General features: G+C 46.4%; 2 gene segments (V, D, J or C); both read right to left on the reverse strand.

Moving 5' to 3' along the window:
- Positions 1-4,190: 4,190 nt before the first annotated feature.
- Positions 4,191-6,184, reverse strand: LOC129696601 (T cell receptor gamma variable 9-like). The segment is given in 3 exon segments: positions 4,191-4,706; positions 4,800-5,499; positions 5,575-6,184. Coding segments are annotated over 2 exon segments (492 nt in total).
- A 13,072-nt stretch (positions 6,185-19,256) lies between these two features.
- On the reverse strand, positions 19,257-23,265 carry LOC129696599 (Ig lambda-1 chain V region S178-like). The segment is given in 2 exon segments: positions 19,257-20,927; positions 21,013-23,265. Coding segments are annotated over 2 exon segments (549 nt in total).
- Positions 23,266-23,903: the final 638 nt, after the last annotated feature.

Here is a 23,903-nt window from a genome sequence, read left to right on the forward strand (position 1 = left end):
TTCCCGCTTTGCCATCTCCCTGCTATTCCGTGGCGATTCTGCTCTTGTTCCGTCCCTACCCGAGGAGATATCCGTCTGCTTATTTTCAACGCAGTCTCATGCATCCAGCCCTCGCATTTTAAACCGTCGATACCGAATTACCGCGACATTGGGACATGAAATTAAAGTGTCAACGGACGCGGCGGTTTATTGTACACCGGCTTCCAGCAACATAGTTTTATGTTGGGTTCTTGAGCAGCCCGCAGGGCGCTATATACCGAAGATAGACACAAAATGCTCGAGTAACTCAGCGGGTCAAGCAGCATCTCTGGAGAAAAGGAATATGTGGCGTGTAGGATCGAGGCCGATCTTCATATTGCGAGCCAGGGGAAAGTAAATGTATTGTTCGCCTGGTCAATGAGCGGGAGCACCGCAATTCTGTCAGCGTTGTGTGCATTAAGCACTGCACTGCACTATTTGAAGAAGGGTTTCGGGCCGAAACGTTATCTATTTCCTTCGCTCCATAGATGCTGCTGCACCCGCTGAGTTTCTCTAGCATGTTTGTGTACCTTCGATTTTCCAGCATCTGCAGTTCCTTCTTGAACACAATTGGTGGGATGTTGTGCTCCCTCGACATGCTCCTGATTACTGATGTGTGTAGAATCCGTTCACTTCAGCTCCTGGTTCTGGTTTTGTCGGCAAGTATTATTGCAACACGATAAAATGTGATTCTCATCGTAGGGAGTCTTACACGTTTATTTCTTTTTATGTATGTACGGCGTAGAAACAGACCCTTCGGCCCACCGAGACCGCGATGACCAGCGATCACCCGAACACTAGTTCTATCCGACCCACAAGGGACAATTTACAGAAGCCAATTATCCTACAAACCTGAACGTCTTTGGAATATGGGAGGAAACCGGTGCACCCGGAGAAAACCCATGCGGTCACAAGGAGAACATACAAACTCGGTATTGACAACACCCATAGTCAGGATCGAACCCGGTTCTCTGGCACTGTAAGACAGCAGCTATACCGCTGTGCCACCGTGCTGCCCGATCCTACCACCCGATCCCCAATCTCGGATCAAAAAGCGACCATCCACCTGCCTCCACAGATGGCAGAAAACTCGAGTGTATATGTTGAAAGAAAGGGGTGCAGAAACTGCCTTCTTCATCTACACCTATCTTTTTTTTGGCTACTTCCATGAAGAAGAGAATCACAGTACATATAGATATGTAGATATGCATTACAACGCGTCAGTAGTCTGTAAATTGTTAACAATCACGTACAAATGAGTGACCAAACATTCAAATGGTGCCTAAACTAAATGACTTCGCGATTGTTGTAACATCGACGTGAAATAGAGCAAAAATGGTGCAGATGTGGAATCAGATATGGAAGGAAGGTGAGGAGTGAAATGTAAAACTGGGGGGAGGGATCGTGAGAGGAAGGTAAGTTATCAGGGGTGAAAGGGGAACATCAAAGGATATTGGGTACGTAGCAGGTAGGAGTGGGAGATGAGTGGAAGGAACGGGACAAAGGAACATAATATAATTAGTTTTCATCTGCAATTTGAGAAGGAGAAGGTTAAATCGGAAGTGTCAGTGATGCAGTTGAACAAAGGGGACTATGAAGGCATGAGGGAGGAGCTGGCCAAGGTAGACCGGAAAGGGATCCTATCAGGAATGATGGTGGAACAGCAGCGGCAGGAATTACTGGGCATAATCCAGAAGACGCAGGATCATTTCATTCCAAAAAGGAAGAAAGATTCTAGGAGGCAACCGTGGCTAACAAGAGAAGTTAGGGATAGAATCAAACTATAAGAAAAGATGTATAACACAGAAAAGAGTAGCCGGAAGCCACAGGATTGTGAAACTTTCATAGGACAACAGAAGGAAAGAAAACGGGCAATACAGGCTAAAAGATGAAATAGAAGGGAAGCTGGCCAGGAATATAAAGAAGGACAGTAAAAGCTTCTTTAGATATGTTAAGGGAAAAAGAGTAGCAAAGTCAAATATGGGTCCCTTGAAGGCTGACATGGGTGAAATTATTATGGGTAACAAGGAAATGGCAGAAGAGTTGAATAGGTACTTCGGATCTGTCTTCCCTAAGGAAGACACAAACAATCTCCCAGATGTACAGGCGGACAGAGTATCTAAGGGGGTAGAGGAACTGAAATACATTTTCAATTGGGCAGCAGCCACTTTACAGCCGCATCAAGGGGACTCACCGTGGAGTAAACGTGCGTTCAGTGTTATTCGCAGCTCTGAGAGCCGTGACCCTCTCGCTTCCTGGATCTGGCAGAGACTGAGTGATGGAATACACTTCCGGGTTTTACAGTCCCCCCCCCCCCCCCCCAGCGGGAGCAGCAGAGAGAATGGCAATTTTCAAAATAACATTAATATCCCGACGGGAAAAATCCTCCAGGTCACGAAGGCGGAGGGGGGCTCTGAGCGAGGTGGCCAAAAATGACGGCCATAGGTGGCGGCGTTCTCTCGGAAATTGCAGCACAGTGGGCCAAAAGCGGTCAAGGTCAGACTTTTAGTAATATAGATATTACTCTTTCTCATCGGGATATTTTGTACCAAGCCCGTGGCCGTGAAGAAAATTGGTTTTCCTAAAGGGCCGAATCTGTGTTGTGGATATGGAGGAACTATTTAGTCACTAGAAGATTTTGAAAGAAGGTATATGCCATTACTTTCAATAAGGCAACAAACACAAAGCCATCTACGCCCAAACACACTGACTGGACAAACCCACCGACGTCCAAATCCATCCTCTCCCAGCCTACCTACTCTCTAATCATCCGCTTCCCAAACCCAACTATTCCCAAATCATCCACTCGTAAACCCAGCCACTGCTCAAAGCCACAAACCTACCTCCTCCTAAAAACCACCCACTGGCCAATGCTATCTACTCCCAAACCTACCCTCTCCCCCAAATCACCTGGTCCCAATGTTACCCACCCCAAAACACCCACTCCCCAAACACACATACTCACAAACCTACCCACTCTTTAAATGCACCAATTCCCAGACCCACCTGCTCCTCAAACCCAGCTATTATCAAACCCACGCACCCAATGCCACTCATTCCCAATCCACCTACCCCAACTATGCCGTGCCGTTTACAATCCAGTCCTAGTTGCCTGTCTTGGAGGTCTTCACCTATGGGAAGAGACAGATGAGCTGTTTTTTTATGGGGAGAAGGAGGGCGATGAATGAGCAGATTGGGATGTAAAATTAAGTGCCATAGATAGAGTAGATATAATCTCTTTTCAATGATATGGGATATCAACAACAAGACGGTACAGCTTTAAGATGAGAGGGATAGGTTTTAATGGGGGTAGACACAAAATGCTGGAGTAACTCAGCGGGACAGGGAATGGGTGACGATTCGGGTCAAGACCCTTCAAAGGGTTTGAGAGGAAAGTTGTTTTTAACTGACAGTGGTTCATATCTGGAACGTGTGTGTGTGCGTGTGTGTGTGTGGGGGGGGGGGGGGGGGGGGGGGATAAATCAGATACAACCACATCCTTTAAGAGACACATATGAATGTAGTTATATCAATAAGGCAGAAAAAAGGAAACGGAGCTAATGCGGGGCAAATGGGTTCAATATAGATCATACAAAAGGTCAACATGGATATGGTGGGCCGAAAGACAATTTTCCCATGGTGTACAATTCGATTACTCTAGTTCAGAGAAGGGAGCTTAGATTGAACTATTTGTTCCTTGTGAACATGGGACGACAGAAGTGGCTTGGGTATTCGTTGGTATCCATATAGAAGCATGAGGGGGAACCTCATTGAAAGTTACCGAATAGCCTGGATAGAGTGAGTGGATGTGGAGAAGATGGTTCCACTAGTGGGAGAGTCTGGGACCAGAGGTGATAGCCTCAGGATAAATGGACTTTCCCTCAGGCAGGAGATGAGGAGATTTTTTTTGTCAGAGTGTGGCGAATCTGTGGAATTCATTGCCACAGAAGGCTGTGGAGGCCATGTCAATTGATATTTTTTAAAGCAGATATAGATTCTTGACGTCTATGCGTGTCACGGGTTATGGGGGGAAGGCAGGGCGGGGTTGAGAGAAGATAGATCGGCCATGATTGAATGGTGAAGTAGACATGATGGGCCAAATGGCCTAATTCTGCTCCCATCACACGAACATATGAACTAATGTATGTCCTTCGGATCCACGTTGATGCGCATTTTTAATTTGTCAAAACAACTTTATTCATTCCAGTTATAAAATAAAATGCAAATAACATCGTGGAGAAAACCGAATGCCTCCCGGTATACGCAGATGTTCGCGGAGATCTGCAGACGCCACACCTGTGATTTGGTCTCGAACCACTTGAACATGTTGCGCACAAGTTGGGTTTATGTACTGGCTTCCCGTCGCTCTCGGCCACTGTGTAGCCAATAAGCACAGTAATAGGTACCAGCATCATCCGCTCGGATATTCGTCAGGAGCAGAGTGCACGAATTTTTCTCAGATATTTTACTAGCAGTGAATCGTTCCTCCGCCACATCTTTCTGATATTCGTATGCAGTCTTAAAATACAAAAGCCGCTGCAGCCCTTCCCCCGGCCTCTGCCGGTACCAATGTATAACGGCTTCTTCCAAATCTATATTTCCAACCTCACAGTAAAAGTGGACAGGTTTCGTTGGACCTTTAGTGATCGATAATTGAGACTGCGTCAATATTTGAGCCGCCGATATACCTGCAGGAGAAAAGAGCACATGGTTATCGAAATGTTTCACACGGTAACAGTGAAAGGCTGATGAAAATGGTCGTTAAAATGCTAACCACTGACAGAGAAAGGAGATCAACAAAATGACAGCCAAGGCCGCCCTCATGTTCAGGAGTTGGGGCATCGCGTCCAGCCAGGCGACTGAGATGCTGCTGGCTACTGGTCTCACCACCGCCCCACTTCTGTCACACCAGGAAGTTGCCGCTTCCATTTGGTGCGATGTCGTTTCCTATTCCAGCTCAGAGATAAATTTCACTCCGGATCTCCGCCTCACTGCGTGGTGCTGGAGCGCAAACCAAGCGCTACAGGCAGAGTGTCAAAGTATTGGTAAATGCAATACCGATCCCACTTATAGACTGGGAACGCTCCCCCTGGCAATAAACCGGAGTTCCCAATGCTCGGCGAGCAGTCAAACTGCCAGAGAGGCTCGAGGGGTTTTTGTATCGAACACCTGTCATTGCATCACACTGTGAGACCCATCCGGCACAGTAATATGTGGCGGCATCAGACAGGTCGGTGTTATCAATCACAAGAGAGAAAGTTGAGTCACTTCCCTCGGCTGAGAATTTGGCGGGTATTCCCTGATCCCGCTCCGATTTCCCTTTGCTATAGCGCAGGATCCTTCTGGGCGCCTGGTCGCTGCGTTGTTGATACCAATGGATATCATCGAGACCCTCTGCCAAACACTGTATCTTCACGGTTGTGGCCACAGGCTTCGTGATCGACATCTGAGGCTGTTGCAAATCATTGGCAGAATATCCAGCTGTAAATTAAAAAACCATTGAAGCTACATGGACAAGGAAAGACGGGAAAGTGGTTGTTTCCATACAGTACTTACCAAGGAAAATCCACCAGATGGTAACTAGACAACGTAGCGACATGCTGCCGCGGTAACTATTCGGATGGACTAGCTCCTCTGATCACATGGTTAGAATGAAATGCGAGGTGCCCCGGTTGTGGTCTGCACCTTTATCTGCAAGTTGATTTGTGAATACATTTGCCCAGAGAGAGGTGGGAACAGGAGTGGTTTTACGACCAGTCTGCAGACGGAGCACCTTCAAATAAATAAGTTGCAACATTGAAGTCATGCAGTTGATACTGGCTGTCGTGCAAGTTCTCGCTTGCTTTGGAAGCAACAGCAATAAGATCACATTCACAGTTAGACACAAAGTGCTGGAGTAACTCAGCGGGCCAGGCAACATCTCTGGAGAAAAGGAATAGGTGACGTTTCGGGCCGAGACCCTACTTCAGATTGAAGAATCCCGCATCGGAATGTCTGTCACCTGCCCTTTTCTTTCAGAAATGCTGCCTGACCCGCCGAGTTCCTCCAGCACTTTCTATCGATCTTTGTTATAAACAAGCATCTGTTGTATTTTTGTTCCTACGTTCTCGTATTCACAGTTCTTCTGTCCATGCTTGCCATCCTGGTTGCACTTTGCCTCAAACATTCCCCATGACATTATCTCGCATCTTCTTGTGATCTCCCCGTTATATTTTCCACATTAGTCCTTGCCACCTCGGTGATTATACCAAGTTCAGAAGTCTCAGTCTGGCAGCATAGCTACTGCTCGATCTGCTAGGTGCTTCCAGCGTTTTCTTTTTTCTTTTTCCTTGCAATCACAAGAATTTGAAGGGACCTGTAAACATTGGGCACTTCGGTTTATCTCTCATTGGTTCAAATGTCATGCCAGAGAACTGAGGACATTAAAAAAATGGAGAAAATGAGCAAGAGCACGTCAGTGGTCCCTTCAACGCGTTCCCATTCATTAAGGTCATCAACTGAAGGTATTTCTCCTGGTCGCCGTTTCCTTGCACGACCCCCGACCGAGGTTCAAGGGTCAAGACGGTATAATTGGCATGATACCGACAACGGAACAATTACATTCTTACTTCCTGCAGTTTAACAGGCCGGTAAATGCAACAGCACGCTGATATATATAACCATCAAAAACAGCATCACTTAATAGCCATTAAGACTACATAACCAAAATAATGAAAAGATCCAAGTCCGCAACGAAACCAAAGACATAGTCATAGGAACATATAAAATAGGTGCAAGAGCCTACACCGCCATTCAATATGATCATGGCTGATCATCCAACTCAGTATCCCGTACCCGCCTTCTCTCCATACCCCTGATCCCTTTAGCCACAAGGGCCACATCTAACTCCCTCTTAAATATAGCCAATGAACTGGCCTCAACTACTCTCTGTGGCAGTCAACAGAATGTCATAGTTGCTGAGGTTAGTGTTGTTTAGTGTTCAAGAACTGATGGTTGGAGGGAAGAAGCTGGTCTTGAAGCTGGAGGTCATGGTCTTTAGGCTCCTGTACCTCCTTCTCGCTGGTAGTAACAAAATAGGGCACTCAAATCCAGAAATTATCCTGCATAGGCACTGAATGAATGTAATAAGTAAGTCGCTATAGTCCATGGGACAGAGATACATATTTACAAATTGGAATGGCATGCAACCTGGAGGGGAATCTGCAGGTATCAATGCACCAGTTAAATTAATCTATGATGGATGAGAATTGTCAGTAATATGGGTGAATAATTGTAGTGCATCTCATAACCTGCAGAGAGAGTGCAGTTATCTGCAATATCTTATCTGCATAACATGGTCAGGTTTAATCTACAATTGGAGAGGGAGAAGGGTAGATCGGACGTGTCAGTGTTACAGTTGAATAAAGGGGACTATGGGGCCATGAGGGAGGAGCTGGCCAAAGTTGACTGGAAAGATGCGCGAGTAGGGATGACAGTGGAACAAAGATGGCAGGAATTTCTAGGAATAATACAGAAGGTGCAGAATCAGTTCATTCCTAGGAGGAAGAAAGATTTCAAGGGGAAAAAAGGGACAACCATGGCTGACAAGGGACGTCAGGGACAGGATGAAAATTAAAGTGAAGAAGTAAAACGTAGCAAAGATGAGTGAGAAGCAAGAGGATTGGGTAACGTTTAAAGAACAGTAAATAACAAAAAAGACAATACGGGAAGAAAAGATGAGGTACGAAGGTAAGCTAGCCAAGAATATAAAGCAGGATAGTAAAAGCTTCTTTAGGTATGTGAAGAGGAAAAAAATTAGTTAAGACCAAAGTTGGACCCTTGAAGACCGAAAAAGGTGAATTTATTATGGGGAACAAGGAAATGGCATCTGCCATGAGTTGAACAGGTACTTTGGATCTGTCTTCACTAAGGAGGGCCCAAACAATCTTCCTGATATAAAAGTGGCCAGTGGACCGAGGGTGACGGAGGAACTGGAAGAAATCCACATTAGGCAGGAAATTGTGTTGGATAGACTGATGGGACTGAAGGCTGATAAATTCCCCAAGGTCTGCATCCCAGGGTACATAAGGACGTGGCTATAGAAATCGTGGATGCGTTGGTGATCATTTCCAATGTTCTATAGACTCAGGATCAGTTCCTGTGGATTGGTAGCTAATGTTATCCAATTTTTTAAGAAAGGTGGGAGAGAGAAAACATTGGAATTATAAACCAGTTAGCCTGACATCGATGGTGGGGAAGATGCTGGAGTCAATTATAAAAGGTGAGATAGCTGAACATTTGGATAGCAGTAACAGTAAAGTGGGCCCCTGATGAAGTGGGCCCCCTTTGTCTCAGTAAAGTAAAGGTCCGAGTTCTTGACTAAATCTTCTGGAATTTTTTTGAAGATGTAACTAGGATAATGGAATGAGGGAGAGCCAGTGGATGTAGTATACCTGGACTTTCAGAAAGCATTTGATAAGGTCCCACATAGGAGATTAGTGGGCAAAAATAGGGCACATGGTATTGGGGGTAGAGTGCTGACATGAATAGAGAAGTGGTTGGCAGACAGGAAACAAAGAGTAGGGATTAACGGGTCTCTTTCAGAATGGCAGGCAGTGCCTAGTGGGTCTATGAAAGTAAGCATGCAGGTACAGCAGGCAGTGAAAATGTTGGCCTCATATGCGGAGAGAATGAAGCAGCTGGGCTTGTACTCTGGAGTTTAGAAGGATGAGAAGGGATCTTATTGAAACATATAAGATTGTTAAGGGTCTGGACACGCTGGAGGCAGGAAGCATGCTCCCGATGTTGGGGGAGTCCAGAACCAGGGACCACAGTTCAGTAGCAGACTGGGTCTAAAAATATGGGTTGCCAGGAGACAAAGGGGGCCCACTTCATCAGGGGCCCACTTGCCATTGGGCAAGCTGACACCCTGGCCAGTCTGAACGAAGACGAGGAAACACTTTTTCTCACAATGAGTTGTGAGTGTGTGGAATTCTCTGCCTCAGAGGGCGGTGGAGGCAGATTCTCTGGATGCTTTCAAGAGAGAATAGGGCTCTTAAAGCGGAGTCAGGGGATATGGGGATATGGGGAAAAGGCAGGAACGGGGTACTGATTGGCCATGATGACATTGAATGGCGGTGCTGGCTCGAAGGGCCGAATGGTCTACTCCTGCACCTATTGTCTATTGTCTATTTATAACAAGAGGAATCGAATATAGGAGCAAAGAGGTCCTTCTGCAGTTGCACAGAGCCCTAGTGAGACCACACCTGGAGTATTGTGTGAAATTTTGGTCCCCTAATTTGAGGAAGGACATTCTTGCTAATGAGGGAGTGCAGCGTAGGTTTACAAAGTTAATTCCCGGGATGGCGGGACTGTCATATGCTGAGAGAATGGAGCAGCTGGGCTTGTACACTGGAGTTTAGAAGGATGAGAGGGGTTCTCATTGAAACATATAAGATTGTTAAGGGTTTGTACACACTAGAGGCAGGAAACATGTTCCCAATGTTGGAGTGGTCCAGAACCAGGGGCCATAGTTCAGGAATAAGGAGTCAACCATTTAGAACGGAGACAAGGAAACACTTTTCTCATAGAGAGTGGTGAGTCTGTGGAATTCTCTGCCTCAGGAGGCAGTGGAAGCAGGTTCTCTGGATGCTTTCAAGAGAGAGCTAGATAGGGTTCTTAAAAATAGCAGAGTCAGGGGATATGGGGAGAAGGCAGTTACTGATTGGGGATGATCAGCCATGATCACATTGAATGGCGGTGCTGGCTCGAAGGGCCGAATGGCCTCCTCCTGCATCTATAGTCTATTGTCAATTGTCAATTGTTATTAAGCGCAGTTGGTGGTGAGCATAAATGTTCAGGGCGGTTGATGAGGTGGATGCTCAACAGGTCTGGCAGGACTTGGACATCATCACGTCCTACAAGGTGACACTAAGTAGGTCGGGGGACATAGAAAGATCACTTCTGGATGAGCTCAATGTCTTCTATGTTTGCATCAAAGGGAAGAACAAAGGGCCTTCACGATTCCCCACATCCCCCATGACACTGTGATCTCAGTGTCCGAGACCAGCATCTGAAGATCCTTCGAGACTCAAGGAACTGCAGGTGCTGGTGTACAAAAAAAAGTGACTGAGTACCGGAGTAACCCAGCGGGTCTGGCAGCATGTCCGGAGGACATGGATATGTGACCTTTTGAAGATAGACACAAAATGCTGGAATAACTCAGCGGGACAGGCCGCTTCTCTGGAGAGGAGGAATGGTGATGTTTCGGGTCGAGACCCTTTTTCAGACTCATGTCTGAGATGATGTATTCTCAGCACAACCCCCCACCCCAGTTCAAGAAGGAGAATGAGAACCTTGCAACCTGGTGCCATAACAAAAAACCTTCCTTCAATGTCAGCAAGATTATGTTTTACTTCAGAAAGCAATGAGGTACACACACACCAGTATACATTAAAGGCACCAAAGTAGAGATCATCAAAAGTTTAAAGTTCCAAGGAATAAAGATCACTATAAATCCTTCCTTAACCAACCACATCGAAGCTCGGGCAGGGAAAGCACACCAGCATATCTGCTTACTGAGATAGACGCAACATGCTGGTGTAACTCAATGAATCAGGCAGCATCTCCAGAGAAAAGGAATAGATGACGTTTCGGGTCAAGACCATTCTTCAGACTGCCTGACCTACTGAGTTACTCCATCATTTTGAGCCTATCTTCGATGTAAACCAGCATCTGTACTTCTTTCTTACACATTTCGTCTACTTCCTTAGAAGGCTGAGGAAGTCCCAACATCACTTACCAGCTTCTACAGATGCCCCATAGAAACCATTTTACTGGGATGCATCATAGCCTAGTTTGGGAACAGCACCATTCTTGACCACAAGAAAATTCAGAGAGTTGTGGACATAGCCTAGATCATCACGCAAACCAACATTGACTCCATCTACACTTCACATTGCCTTGACAAGGCCACCAGCACAATCAAAAACTAGTCTCGCCTGGTCACTACCCCCTTTCCCATCAGGCAAGAGGCACAGAAGTTTGAAAACACTTTACTCCAGATTCAGGGATCGTTTCTTCCCAGCTGCTATCAACTGAATCGCCTTCTCGCCAACTAAAGTGCCATCCTGACCTCCCATCTACCTCATTGGAGACCTTTGAACTATATTTTATCATAGAAACATAGAAAATAGGTATAGGAGTAGGCCATTCGGCCCTTCGAGCCTGCACCGCCATTCAATATGATCATGGTTGATCATCCAACTCAGTATCCTGTACCTGCCTTCTCTCCATACCCCCTGATCTCTATAGACACATGGGCCACATCTAACTCCCTCTTAAATATAACCAATGAACTGGCCTCAACTACCTTCTGTGGCAGAGAGTTCCACAGATTCACCACTCTCTGTGTGAAAAATGACTTTATCCTCTCGGTCCTAAAATATTTCCCCCTTATCCTTAAGCTGTGGCCCCTTGTCCTGGACTTCCCCAACATCGGGAATAATCTTCCTGCATCTAGCGTGTCCAACCCCTTAAGAATTTTGTAAGTTTCTATAAGATCCCCCCTCAATCTTCTATCAGACCTTGTCGTGCACAAAATGTTGTACCCTTCAAGCTTTACCTTTACACTGTGGACAGCTTGCTTGTAATCATGTATAGAGTTTTTTTTGACTGGAAAGCCCACAACAAAAAGCTTTTCACTGCACTTCTATACACTTGCAATAATAAACTAAAGTAAACATTAAGCTGCAAGATATCCAATTGGAATGAGCGGTACTGATCTTCCAGTTTGCGTGTGGTCTTACTCTGGCATGGTGGTGGCCCAGGTCAACAAGGCCAGTATATGAATGGGAAGGGGAGTTAATGGTTAGAGGAGGTGCATTTGTCTCACCTGGAAGGACTGCTTCTGCTTCTTCTTTCGTGTGGCGTGCACAACCTAGAGTTGTAGGACAACTTGTTCTATTTGATCTTCTGTTTGTGCACGTCGAGTTGATTGCATTAATCAAAACAGGGCGGACCACGTGAAGGTTGAAATCTTCCACCCCGAAGGACCACTAGAATCTCTGGATGGATGTAAGGGGGGAAGATATAGGTACAGGAGGATCTTCAGAAGGATCTGAAGACCCTTCTCAATCACAATCACAATAATACTTTATTAGCCAAGTATGTTTTGCAACATACGAGGAATTTCATTTGCCAAGTCAGTCATACAAATAAAAAGTAACAGAACGCACAAAACACATTTTAACATAAATGCCCACCACAGAGACCCCACATTCCTCACTGTGATGGATGGCAAAACAAAGTTCAATCTCTTCCCTTAGCTCTCGGTCGGGGGCCTCGAGCCCTCCGTTCACGGGACGATCTCCACGTCAGGGCGATCCAGCTCCTGCATCAGGGGGATGTCAGCTCCCCCACGCGCTGGCCGATCGAACCCCGCGTCGGGGCTGGTCGAGCCTCTGCGTACGTCGGAGCTCTCGATTAGCCTCTCCCGAGATTGCAAGCTCTTGATGGTAAATCTGCAGGCCACTGTTGGAGCGATCCCTGGCAAGGGAGCAGCTCCGATATTAAGTCCACGCCCTGGGATGGGGGCCAAGGTCAGTCCGAAGAGACCTCCAGCTCCATCGATGACAGGCCGCAGAGCGACCCGAGATGCGACCTGGAAACATCGTGTCTCCTTTCAAGGTAGGAAACTGAAAAAAAAGATCACCCGCCACATAAAACAAACCAGAGAACATTTACACAAAACTTATAAAATGCACTAAAATTTTTTAAAAAGACGTAAAACAAATAGACTGTTGGCGGGGCTGGCAATCGTTTAGCGCCCCTAGTGGTGGTGTGATGAGGGTGAACCCTCATCAGGCATCCACTCCTGATGATGTCGCTGGTCACTGCGGACTAAATGGCTGGAGCTCTTGCAGACATCTTCAACCTCTTATTATAATTGTCCAAGATCCCTTAATACCAATGCCAAAGAAAAGCAAGTTATATGCCTCAGTGACTACCGACAAGTGGCATGTCTCTTGTGATGAAGTGCTTTGAGGGTTTGGTTGTGACCAGTATCAATTAATGCCTTGGTAATGACATGGACTCACTTCAATTCACTTCAATTCACCACAGAAGATCAATAATGGATGTGACCTTGTTGGCTCTCCACTCGGCACTGGACCACTTGGACAACACAAATACATACCCTCCATCATCCCTTCCAAACCTATTGTTAAATGCAGGAAAATTGATCTCTGCTTGACACAATACAATTGAATAGTAAGATTAAATGAGAACTTACCAGTTCGAAGTTTGATCATTATTTTATGAGGAGTAACGTTGAGGGATTACGTGAAGAACCCGCCAGAGCGCAAGCGTGTCATTCTTCAAAGCAGCGGTGTGAAACCACAGATAACAGTAAATGACTGAACATAGTAAGATTAGAGAAGAGGATACCAGTTGAACTTTATGATCAAGGGTGGGAGCGGAGGGCACGTAATCCCTCAACGTTACTCCTCATAAAATAATGATCAAACTTCGAACTGGTAAGTTCTCGTTTAATCTTACTATTTTACATTGGAGTCACGTGAGTGACTACGTGAAGATTTCAAAGCTCTGTGATTTCATGCCGTGGAAACGAGTCCATGCATCACATCTGCCTTAATTGACTAAGAGAGGAATTGTGTTAACATGTTTAAACATGAATCTGATATTGAAAATCCATGATAAATTTATTAACAACAAACTATAGCCCCTATTTTATGGGGTGAAATCATATTACAGAACTTAAAATTGATTCTGCAAAAGTTCCAGGTTTAACCACTGGTTTATGGTAGAATTGTTGGAACGTTTTTTCCCTTGACCATCCTGCTGTCTCCAGGATTTGGTCCATCGGTACATCCAAGTCGTATTGTCCAGCCTTAACTTACGTAAAGACTGTACCCTTTGTGCTGTGACCAAAGCCATCAGCATGACTGTTTTATGCGTCAGCTTTTGCAGGGACAGAGCTGTTGCTGGAGACCAGTTCCTTAGCAACGTTAGGACAATACTCACATCCCATATTTGAGAGTACCTGGTTCTTGGGGGATTGATATTAAAAATTCCCCTCATAAGTTTGGTTACCAGGGGGTGAGTCCCAACAGAATGACGCTCTGATCCTCGCCATAGATATGTTGAACGGGCACTTCTGGCACAGTTAATGGCACTGTAACTGGGCCCCTCATCATAATGGAGGCCTGCCAGGAATTCCAGAACAGACGTTATGTTCATCGAGCTGTAAGTGATGTTGTTTCTGTGACAATATATCTCTCATTTCCTGATGTATACCAGATATTGTTTTTTGGTGGACTTCCTGTGAGCCGCTGAGATAATGTTCAATGTTCGGTCCGTCAGTCCCAGTTCCAGCTGAGGTCTCTTTAGACTCTACAAATTAATAAGTTTGTCGTTTTATGACATGGATGGCTATCCCCAGTTACGGGATGAACCAACAAATCTGATCGTTTCAGGATGATGATACATGGTTCTAAGACCATGTCGAGTATCACAGGGAACCATGGTTGAGTAGGCCAATCGGGCACTACCAAAATACCAGACTTGTTGTATTTTGCATAATACCCGACTGATGAGACAAAAGGAGGGAATGCATAGAAAAACAATTTCCCCCAATGCAGCGAAAAAGCATCTATCCAAGAAACATAATTTGGTAACTGGTGATTGAGTCTAGATGCAAATAGATCGATATCTGGTGTTCCGTACCATGCTACAATTTCAGCAAATACTTTTATATCCAACATCCATTCGATGTTTTCATTGAATTTGCGTGACCTGGTGTCTGCCACTGAATTTAGGTTACCTGGTAGGTAAGTAGCTGATATCCAAATATTTCTCTGGATACACCATTGCCAAATTGTATTATCCAGATTGTCACATGATGTCGATTTGATTCCACCCATATGGTTAATATATGCCACCACGGTGGTATTGTCAATCTGTAGTCTAACATGCTGGTGATATATTCCAGAACAGTATAACTTTAGGCCATAGAATACATCCAACATTCCCAGGTAGTTTATGCCAAGTGGCTGTAGTAATGATGCCTCCTGTGCATTCCATCTACCTCCACACTGGAGATGGAATTGGTTGCACCCCAGCCAAACGCACTGGCATCAGTTTGTAGCACCACTGAGCGGTTGCTGATAATAATAGGGCTGGAACAATGCCGAATATTATCCCTCCACCATTTTAATTCCATAATTGCTTTGATTGGTAGCTTCATTGGTCTGTCGAAATGACCCGCATTAATTTTGAATGCTTGTACTTTTGCCCTTCGTAAATTTTGATAATACAAAGGTCCAAATTGTGTGGCTGGAAAAGCAGCCAATATTTTGCCAATCACCATTGCTACCAATCTGATAGTGGTTCACTGATGTCAATGAGGTTGTTGCAGGCCTCAATTAAGACTGTAGCCTTGTCCTTTGGTAAAGTCACTGACATGTGAACTGAGTCAATAGTGACCCCCAAATAATCCATTATGGTGGAAGGTGTTAGTTTAGATTTAACTGGATGGATGATAAACCCCAGTTTCTCAAACAATTATTTGGTGGCTGGTACAGCTAGTTTGGCTAGTTCCAAAGTTTTGCCCACAATCAATATGTCATCTAGATAGGCCATGATCATATGTTTTTGTTTCCGAAGAAACGCTAGGGCTGGTTGCAAAATTTTTGTAAACAGCCTGGGGGCTGATGTTAATCCATTTGGTAGAGCTCTATACTGCCAGAGCTGCCCCATCCAGTTGGATTTTAAATATCGTCTGTGGTCAGTCCGTATAGGCACTGAATAGTAAGCATCTTTTGTTTGGCAGTAACTAAGGTTTCCATTTTGAAATGAATATATTGCACATATGTATTCAAGTTGGTCAAATCTATGATGATGCGACAAGCACCATCTTTTTTTGTGTTTGGTAAAGATATTAGACACAATTTCCAGAGAATTATTTGTTGGGATTTTTCAATTACCCCCTTTGCGTGAAGTCTCACCAGTTCAGCATGTGCTTCTAATTTTTCTTTTCGTGAAAGTACGAACGTTCGGTTCGGTACATGCTGAACTGGGGGGCTATTTTTGTGCACAAATTCAATGGTATATCGCTGGATACTGTTTAGGATATAAGTGTCTGTTGTCAATGCACTCCATGCCTCCCAAAAGAAGTGTAATCTCCCACCGATATGTGTATGATCCACACTTCCTATTATTTGTAAGGGACCAAACCCACCTACCTCCATGGTTACCAGTGGAAGGTTTACTTCTTCCTGTGTGGTCTTCGAGGAGGTTGAGGTGCCGGTGTCTGGGTTTAGGTTTGGGTTTGGGGTTTGCGCATTTTCCACGAAGGCCGGTCTGGGCCATGGCCTAAAAAAGACCGCTGTCCTGTATGCCGTGCCTTTGAGCTTTTACCAACTTCTCCTGTTCTGCTGGTGGGTGCGTAAGGGTGCTGTTTGTGGCTGTGGGAAGTCTTTGCTGTTGTCGCCTTTATGAGCCCCAGGGTTTTTGCCTCCTCATCGAGCTCCTTAACCTGCTTGGACAGGTTTCCACCAAATAATAATATTGGTGGCTTTGTGTCTCTAGGTTTGTACAGGCCTGAAAATTTTGGATTTAAGGCAGGTCAGATGGCACTCTTTCTGACATTTCATACTGCGTATTGCAGAATAGTGCCAGTGCATCCTGTTGTTCTTGTGACATTTCCTTCCCATCCACTGTGCGAGCGAATGCTGTGATCCCTGCTGTTAGTAGTTTTAGTATTCTCTGGAGCTTGACATCCATGCTTCTAACTGCTGCTCCGACGTATTTCCAGATACAATTATTCACGACTGGAACATTCAGGGGTACGCAATTTCCTAGTGCCAGTGGTGTCCATCACAGCCTGTTCCTGTAGTTGCTTGAATGACAGGACATCAATGCTGGCAGCTAGTTTCTGTTCTACATTCCGTCCAGCCTGATCCAGCTGTAAGTAGTTGGACACCATGTCCAGTAGATTTTCGCCTTCCTGCACCCCCTGCACACTTGTAGTTTGTTCAGCAAACCCCTCTTCGGGGTCAGCCCAGAATTGACCCCCAGTACACCCCTCTGACGAGGGAGATGCACTGTGCAGCCCTAGGTGCTGCTGTGGGTGTTATATATGACCCACGGTGACTAGACTCCCATCTCCCGGAGTCTGTCACGTTGAAGCATTTGCTCCATGAGCCGCTCCATCCGGCTCCAGCGCGCACGGTCGCTGGCCGCTCGCGGCTCCTCAAAGTCGGACTCCCCAGAGTCAACGGCTCCATTTGTTTTTCTTTTTGCCTTCCCGCCCGGACGCGGTGTTGATCTGGCAGGTGCGGGGGCTAAGTCGGGCACAGCTGATCCCATTACGGGTGATTCCTGTGCCGGCCGCTGCTGGCTGCCCGCAACTCCGCGGTCCTCCCCCGCCAGCTTTGTCGCAGCTCTGGTTGATTTTTTGGATTTGTCCATCGTTTCCCCACCTGTGAAACAGTATGGGAAAAATAAAGACCGCAGAGTAACCACTTACCTGTCAGTCCCGGCTTTTAAACTTGCCGCTGCGGGGGAACGTCGTTCCACCCCGCCTGTCATTTCGCAATGCGTGTAGCGATATGACACGAATTCTCCATGGCGGGTTCTTCACGTAGTCACTCACGTGACTCCAAAGTAAAATCCTTAACTTCCTCATTGGCAGAACTCAATTGGTATGAATTGGCAAAGGCAACTCCTCCACACTGACCTTGAGAAACATAGAAACATAGAAACATAGAAATTAGGTGCAGGAGTAGGCCATTCGGCCCTTCGAGCCTGCACCGCCATTCAATATGATCATGGCTGATCATCCAACTCAGAAGCACATGAAGACCGCATGCTCAGTCATCCCCTACCATTTCTATACTCGTGACTGTGCAGCCAGACACAGCTCCAACACAAACTTTAAATTCACACATGACACCACCAATGTTGGATGAATAATGGTAAGGATGTCAGAGTATAGGAGTGAAAATAATAATCTGGTTGAGTGGTACCAGAACAACAAACTCGCTCTCAATGCTAGCAAGACCAATGAGCTAATTTTTCATCAGGAAGGGAAAACTGAGGTGTTCTTACACCTGTCTTCATTAGTGGGGTGGCAGTATAGAGAGTCAACAGCTTCAGGCTCCTTCATGCACAGATCTCCGATGATCTATCCTGGGCCCAGTATAATGATGCAATTACAAAATAAAACTCGCCAACATCTCTACTGCCTCAGAATTTTGAGGAGATTTGGCATAGTACTGAATACTCTTGTGATTTACTATAGGTGGAGAGCATACAGCCTGGCAACTCTACAGATAATGACCTCTCCACCATTAACGGGATCTACAGGAGTTGGATAGATGAGTTAATGTGGCCATAAATGAGGTATATTATCGATCCACACCACTAAATGTGTCATGGCCTGAAACATGCTCTTGCTGGTACACCAGTCATTTGGAATGCAGGTGCAGCAGGCAGTAAAGAAACGAAATGGTATGAGCTTTCATTGAAAAAGATTTGAGCTTCAGAGAGTAGTTGTAACAGGTTTTTCTGGAGTATGCGTACAGTTTTGGTCTATCAGGCTATTTGAGTCTTATTCCTTGCGGACTGTCTTATGAAGAAAACCTGACCTCAGGGGCACCAAATTCTTAAGGGGTTGGACTACGAAATTTTCCGATGTTAGGGAAGTCCACAAGGGGTACTTATCCTTTTGTTTTAGTGGTGAATCTCTGGAATTAGTTGGTCTAGCTAGCCCTGCTTTATGGAGAGAACTGATAATTTGATAGTATAATTGTGGCGGTGCGTAGTGCACCTAATTTTGCGTTTGAAATATGTCTGTTACCATTAAAGCAGCAGCTTCGTAGCGTTTTTCCATTATTTATCAGGCTTTTGAGTCTTATTCCCTGTGCACATGACACTACTTACTTTGTCTTAACTCTAGCTAGCTGCTAACTGAGAATTTGTATAATTTAAGTGATGTCTGTTTTCCCTGCACATGACAATTAAGGTGTTGATGCTTTTTTGATGGTGTTGAGATTTTTGAGATATGTTGGAGCTAAACTCATCCAGCCAGAAGCATTACTTTATCACACACCGGCCTTGTGCCTTGCAGGTAATGGAAAGCCCCTAAATGTCATCCCATGATATCTAGTCTTGCACGTGTTGCCCCAGTAGTGAATTGGCTGGTCCAGTTCACTTTTTTCTGGCCATGGAATAGCAAGGATGTTTCATTAGACTGACTTGCTGTAGATTGTCACTTCTTGGTGCACTTGTTACACAGACGGAGTTCATTGATGAAACAATAAGTGAGTTCGGTATTTCGAAAAACGCAAGGAAACATGGGATTTGTCAAAGGTCGTAAGCTATAACAGTAAATAGATCTCAGCGCTACAGGGGGCTGCATGTAAGGTCATCGGGTCAAAGGGCGTGACGCACGGAGCAGCTCAATCTGTCTGGAGGACATGGCAGCCTCCCGCATACACTGTTAACACACGAAACGCGTACTTTTTTACTTGTTAAAACCGCCGAAATGGTCAATTTTTGCGCTGTAAATAATTGTGGAGGGTGACTGAGCGCTCTGAACCACATGCCCTACTATCTTTGCACTGAACCCGAACACCAAGGTGTAAGCGGCAGGGGGATAGATGGCCGGGGTCCACGAGTGTGGATCCAGTCTGCGTGGAGTCCGGAGGCTGGGATAGAAGACGGGCCCCTTCACTGGAAGCCAGGGTAAGTGCTTACCAAAGACACGCTTACCTGCAGTTCACCGCATGTACTCCAGTTGGCGTTGCGTGGCAACAGTACGAGTCCGACTGAGGGGAGGAGGTGGAGGTGGAGGGCTGCCGGGGCCAACCCGGCGGGACAGGCAGAGCCGAGCTGGAGCCAGCGGCTGCAAGTCCAGGGTCGCCCCGCCAGCCCAGGGCCAACCAGGACACATCCAGGCAGGGACGGGACACCGGGGAGGGGACGGCCCAACAGCACCCGCAGCGACGGAGGGCCAACCCCGACTACTGACGAAACGCGCTTGCACACAATGCAGCATCACCGTTGCCAAGGCTGTTTTATAGCTAGTGACCTATAACCTGGGCATGCGTTGTCGGAATACCGAACACGCTTATTGCAGATTTCTGGGTGGAAGAAAATAGCCCTGCAGTAATGTCTTGGAATCGGGATGATGTTTTCTGACGAGCAGCGTCAGAGTCGGGTGATTGGGAACTCTGTAGGTAAAGCGAGTCCATTTGTCACCACACCGGCCGGGCCAGTCCCTCGCCCACCGCTCCGCGGGAGGACAGCTTCCAGGAATTGGGTAACACAAGGGTCAGTCTCATCGTTCAAGCGGAAACGCTTCCTTGTAACTGGAGATCCGGGCCGTTTTAGCGGCTGCTACTCGCTTGGACCCCAGCACCTGTCCCTGTGAGAAGCGGTAGGCGAGGGGTGCATCGGCGTGTTGTTGCAGTAGGCGAGGGGTGCATCGGCGTGTTGTTGCAGTAGGCGAGGGGTGCAGCGGCGGGTTGTTGCAGTCTCCGGATCAGGTGCACACAGGTGTTCTGGCTTTTTGTGCGGAGATTGTGTTTCTGTTACACGCTGTGTAACCCAGCAGGCGCAGTAATAGGTGGCAGATTTGTCAGCCGTTAATTCAATTGCGAGGTAGAATGCGGTGTCAGTGGTTTTCCCACCGTTGAAGGAGGTCCCAAAGCCCGGATCCCGCACCACGCTATTTCCAAAGTAGAGTATCCGAGCGATCGGCTGCCCGGCTTTCTGTTGGTACCAGTGAATGGGGTTGGTGTCACTAATTTGGCCGTCATTCACTTGACACCAGACTCGCACTGTTTTACCGGCAGACGAGGTTAGCGATCCTTTGGGCTGGGTCAGGGTCTGGGCCAAACACCCACCTGCAAAAAGAACAGATTTTGATTAAATCGGCGGTGCCACGGGAGAGACCGACAATACATAGCTGAAGAACCATCTGACACGCACAGCTCAAACTTAGCACGAACAAACAGGAAAACAGCCACATGTTCGCTCAGCTGGATCGTTGTTTAGAAAGTGAGAGGAATTAAGTGACTTCCCTCAACACACTCGGCCAGCTATTGGAGTCGGCGCTGAACCCGCCCCGAAACCATCTCCTCGGCTGAGCCCGCAACAATGATTCGCGTTATTCCGGTGGCGTCATGTTTCATCTCGGAGAGTGGGTGTGAGAGGTGCAAGCACACAGCGGGTCATTTCTTCCTTCCTTTCCAACCCACAAATTAGGTTGAAATTACCTCAGCCATTTCTTCCGGACCATTGGTTCAAAAGGCCATTCTGTCCCTGTGTCTGCCCCGACCTCGCCGTTTCATTCGCATTAAGACTGATCTTTATCTAACATGGAAATCAGTAATACTGGAGAGAGAAACAGAGTTAACGCTGCAGGTCGAAATTTCCGACATGTATTCTCATGTGCTTATCCTCTCCTGTATCTCTCCTCTGCACCAACTGCACGATCGCCTTTCCGAGCAAGTTCTTCTACCTCCCGCTAGCATATTTCCGTGTTTAAAGCCTCTCCCGGTCGTCGGAGTTTCGATCCTCCCGACGAGAGGGCCTGAACATCGGGCCGTCGGCAGCGGTGAATGCGACGGTTCAAAGGCCTCGACCACGGGTGAATAAAGGAGGAAGATGGCTGAACTTTATTGCCTTCCTTCACAATGAGGAATGATGATTCCACTGTGGTGGATGTTTATGTTAAATTTCATATTATGTGTGTATTTTGTTCTTTTCGCTTAATATGGCTGTATGGTAACTCAAATTTCACTGTGCCGTAATCGGTTGTGACAATAAATGCGAATTTGAACTTCAACTACTTTATTGTCTGCGTGCCGACTGGATTAGATACGACGCATTAGATGTTGTGTCTGTGGAGCACTGCGCCCTGCAGTGCGGGACGCGGGCTCGCCATACTACTGACTGTTAAAGTGTGTGGGATGTGTGGGGTGGTGCTCCCCCACATCTCCCCGCTGGTATGTTGAGAATCCGTAACCCCTGTTCTGCGTTCACGGCTGATCTTCTGCATCAGCGCCGTTTCTAGCATTATTCCCCACCTTTGATTCCATGAATATCCTGAGTGCGGCAGCCTGCTGGATGGTGGAGATTCCCCGCCAAATAAACCCTTCGATCACTTTAACAGCCCACGTGGATTCGCTTCACAATCCCCTGCAGACGAGCGAAACTGTTTTCAAGAGGAGGGTCGTTAAAACAAATCTTCTCACAGTGTGATGTGAATCTCTGGAATTCTCCACCCATGTGGATTACTGGAAGGAGACATGTTTGACAGACCATGGACGAGCTGCGCCAAGGGGTTTGTTTCCGTGTGTAGCTTTGTGAGTCTATGACGTGGAGAATTAAAGACCGTGGAGATCCAACAAAGTGGTTGAGGCCTCGGGCAGATTAGCCGTGATCACATTGAATGGTGGGGCAGGCATGAAAACATAGAAACATAGAAATTAGGTGCAGGAGTAGGCAATTCGGCCCTTCGAGCCTGCACCGCCATTCAATATGATCATGGCTGATCATCCAACTCAGTATCCCGTACCTGCCTTCTCTCCATACCCACTGATCCCCTTAGCCACAAGGGCCACATCTAACTCCCTCTTAAATATAGCCAATGAACTGGCCTCAACTACCCTCTGTGGCAGAGAGTTCCAGAGATTCACCACTCTCTGTGTGAAAAAAGTTCTTCTCATCTCGGTTTTAAAGGATTTTCCCCCTTATCCTTAAGCTGTGACCCCTTGTCCTGGACTTCCCTAACATCGGGAACAATCTTCCTGCATCTAGCCTGTCCAACCCCTTAAGAATTTTGTAAGTTTCTATAAGATCCCCTCTCAATCTCCTAAATTCTAGAGAGTATAAACCAAGTCTATCCAGTCTTTCTTCATAAGACAGTCCTGACATCCCAGGAATCAGTCTGGTGAACCGTCTCTGCACTCCCTCTATGGCAATAATGTCCTTCCTCAGATTTGGAGACCAAAACTGTACGCAATACTCCAGGTGTGGTCTCACCAAGACCCTGTACAACTGCAGTAGAACCTCCCTGCTCCTATACTCAAATCCTTTTGCAATGAAAGCTAACATACCATTTGCTTTCTTTACTGCCTGCTGCACCTGCATGCCTACCTTCAATGACTGGTGTACCATGACACCCAGGTCTCGCTGCATCTCCTCCTTTCCCAATCGGCCACCATTTAGATAATAGTCTGCTTTCCCCGTTTTTTTGCCACCAAAATGGATAACCTCACATTTATCCACATTATACTGCATCTGCCAAACATTTGCCCACTCACCCAGCCTATCCAAGTCACCTTGCAGTCTCCTAGCATCCTCCTCACAGCTAACACTGCCCCCCAGCTTAGTGTCATCCGCAAACTTGGAGATATTGCCTTCAATTCCCTCATCCAGATCATTAATATATATTGTAAATAGCTGGGGTCCCAGCACTGAGCCTTGCGGTACCCCATTAGTCACTGCCTGCCATTGTGAAAAGGACCCGTTTACTCCTACTCTTTGCTTCCTGTTTGCCAACCAGTTCTCTATCCACATCAATACTGAACCCCCAATGCCTTATGCTTTAAGTTTGTATACTAATCTCTTATGTGGGACCTTGTCGAAAGCCTTCTGGAAGTCCAGATACACCACATCCACTGGTTCTCCTCTATCCACGCTACTAGTTACATCCTCGAAAAATTCTATAAGATTCGTCAGACATGATTTACCTTTCGTAAATCCATGCTGACTTTGTCCAATGATTTCACCACTTTCCAAATGTGCTGCTATCCCATCTTTAATAACTGACTCTAGCAGTTTCCCCACTACCGATGTTAGACTAACTGGTCTGT

Source organism: Leucoraja erinacea, chromosome 4, assembly GCF_028641065.1.
Source record: "Leucoraja erinacea ecotype New England chromosome 4, Leri_hhj_1, whole genome shotgun sequence".
Taxonomy (NCBI): Eukaryota; Metazoa; Chordata; class Chondrichthyes; order Rajiformes; family Rajidae; genus Leucoraja; species Leucoraja erinaceus.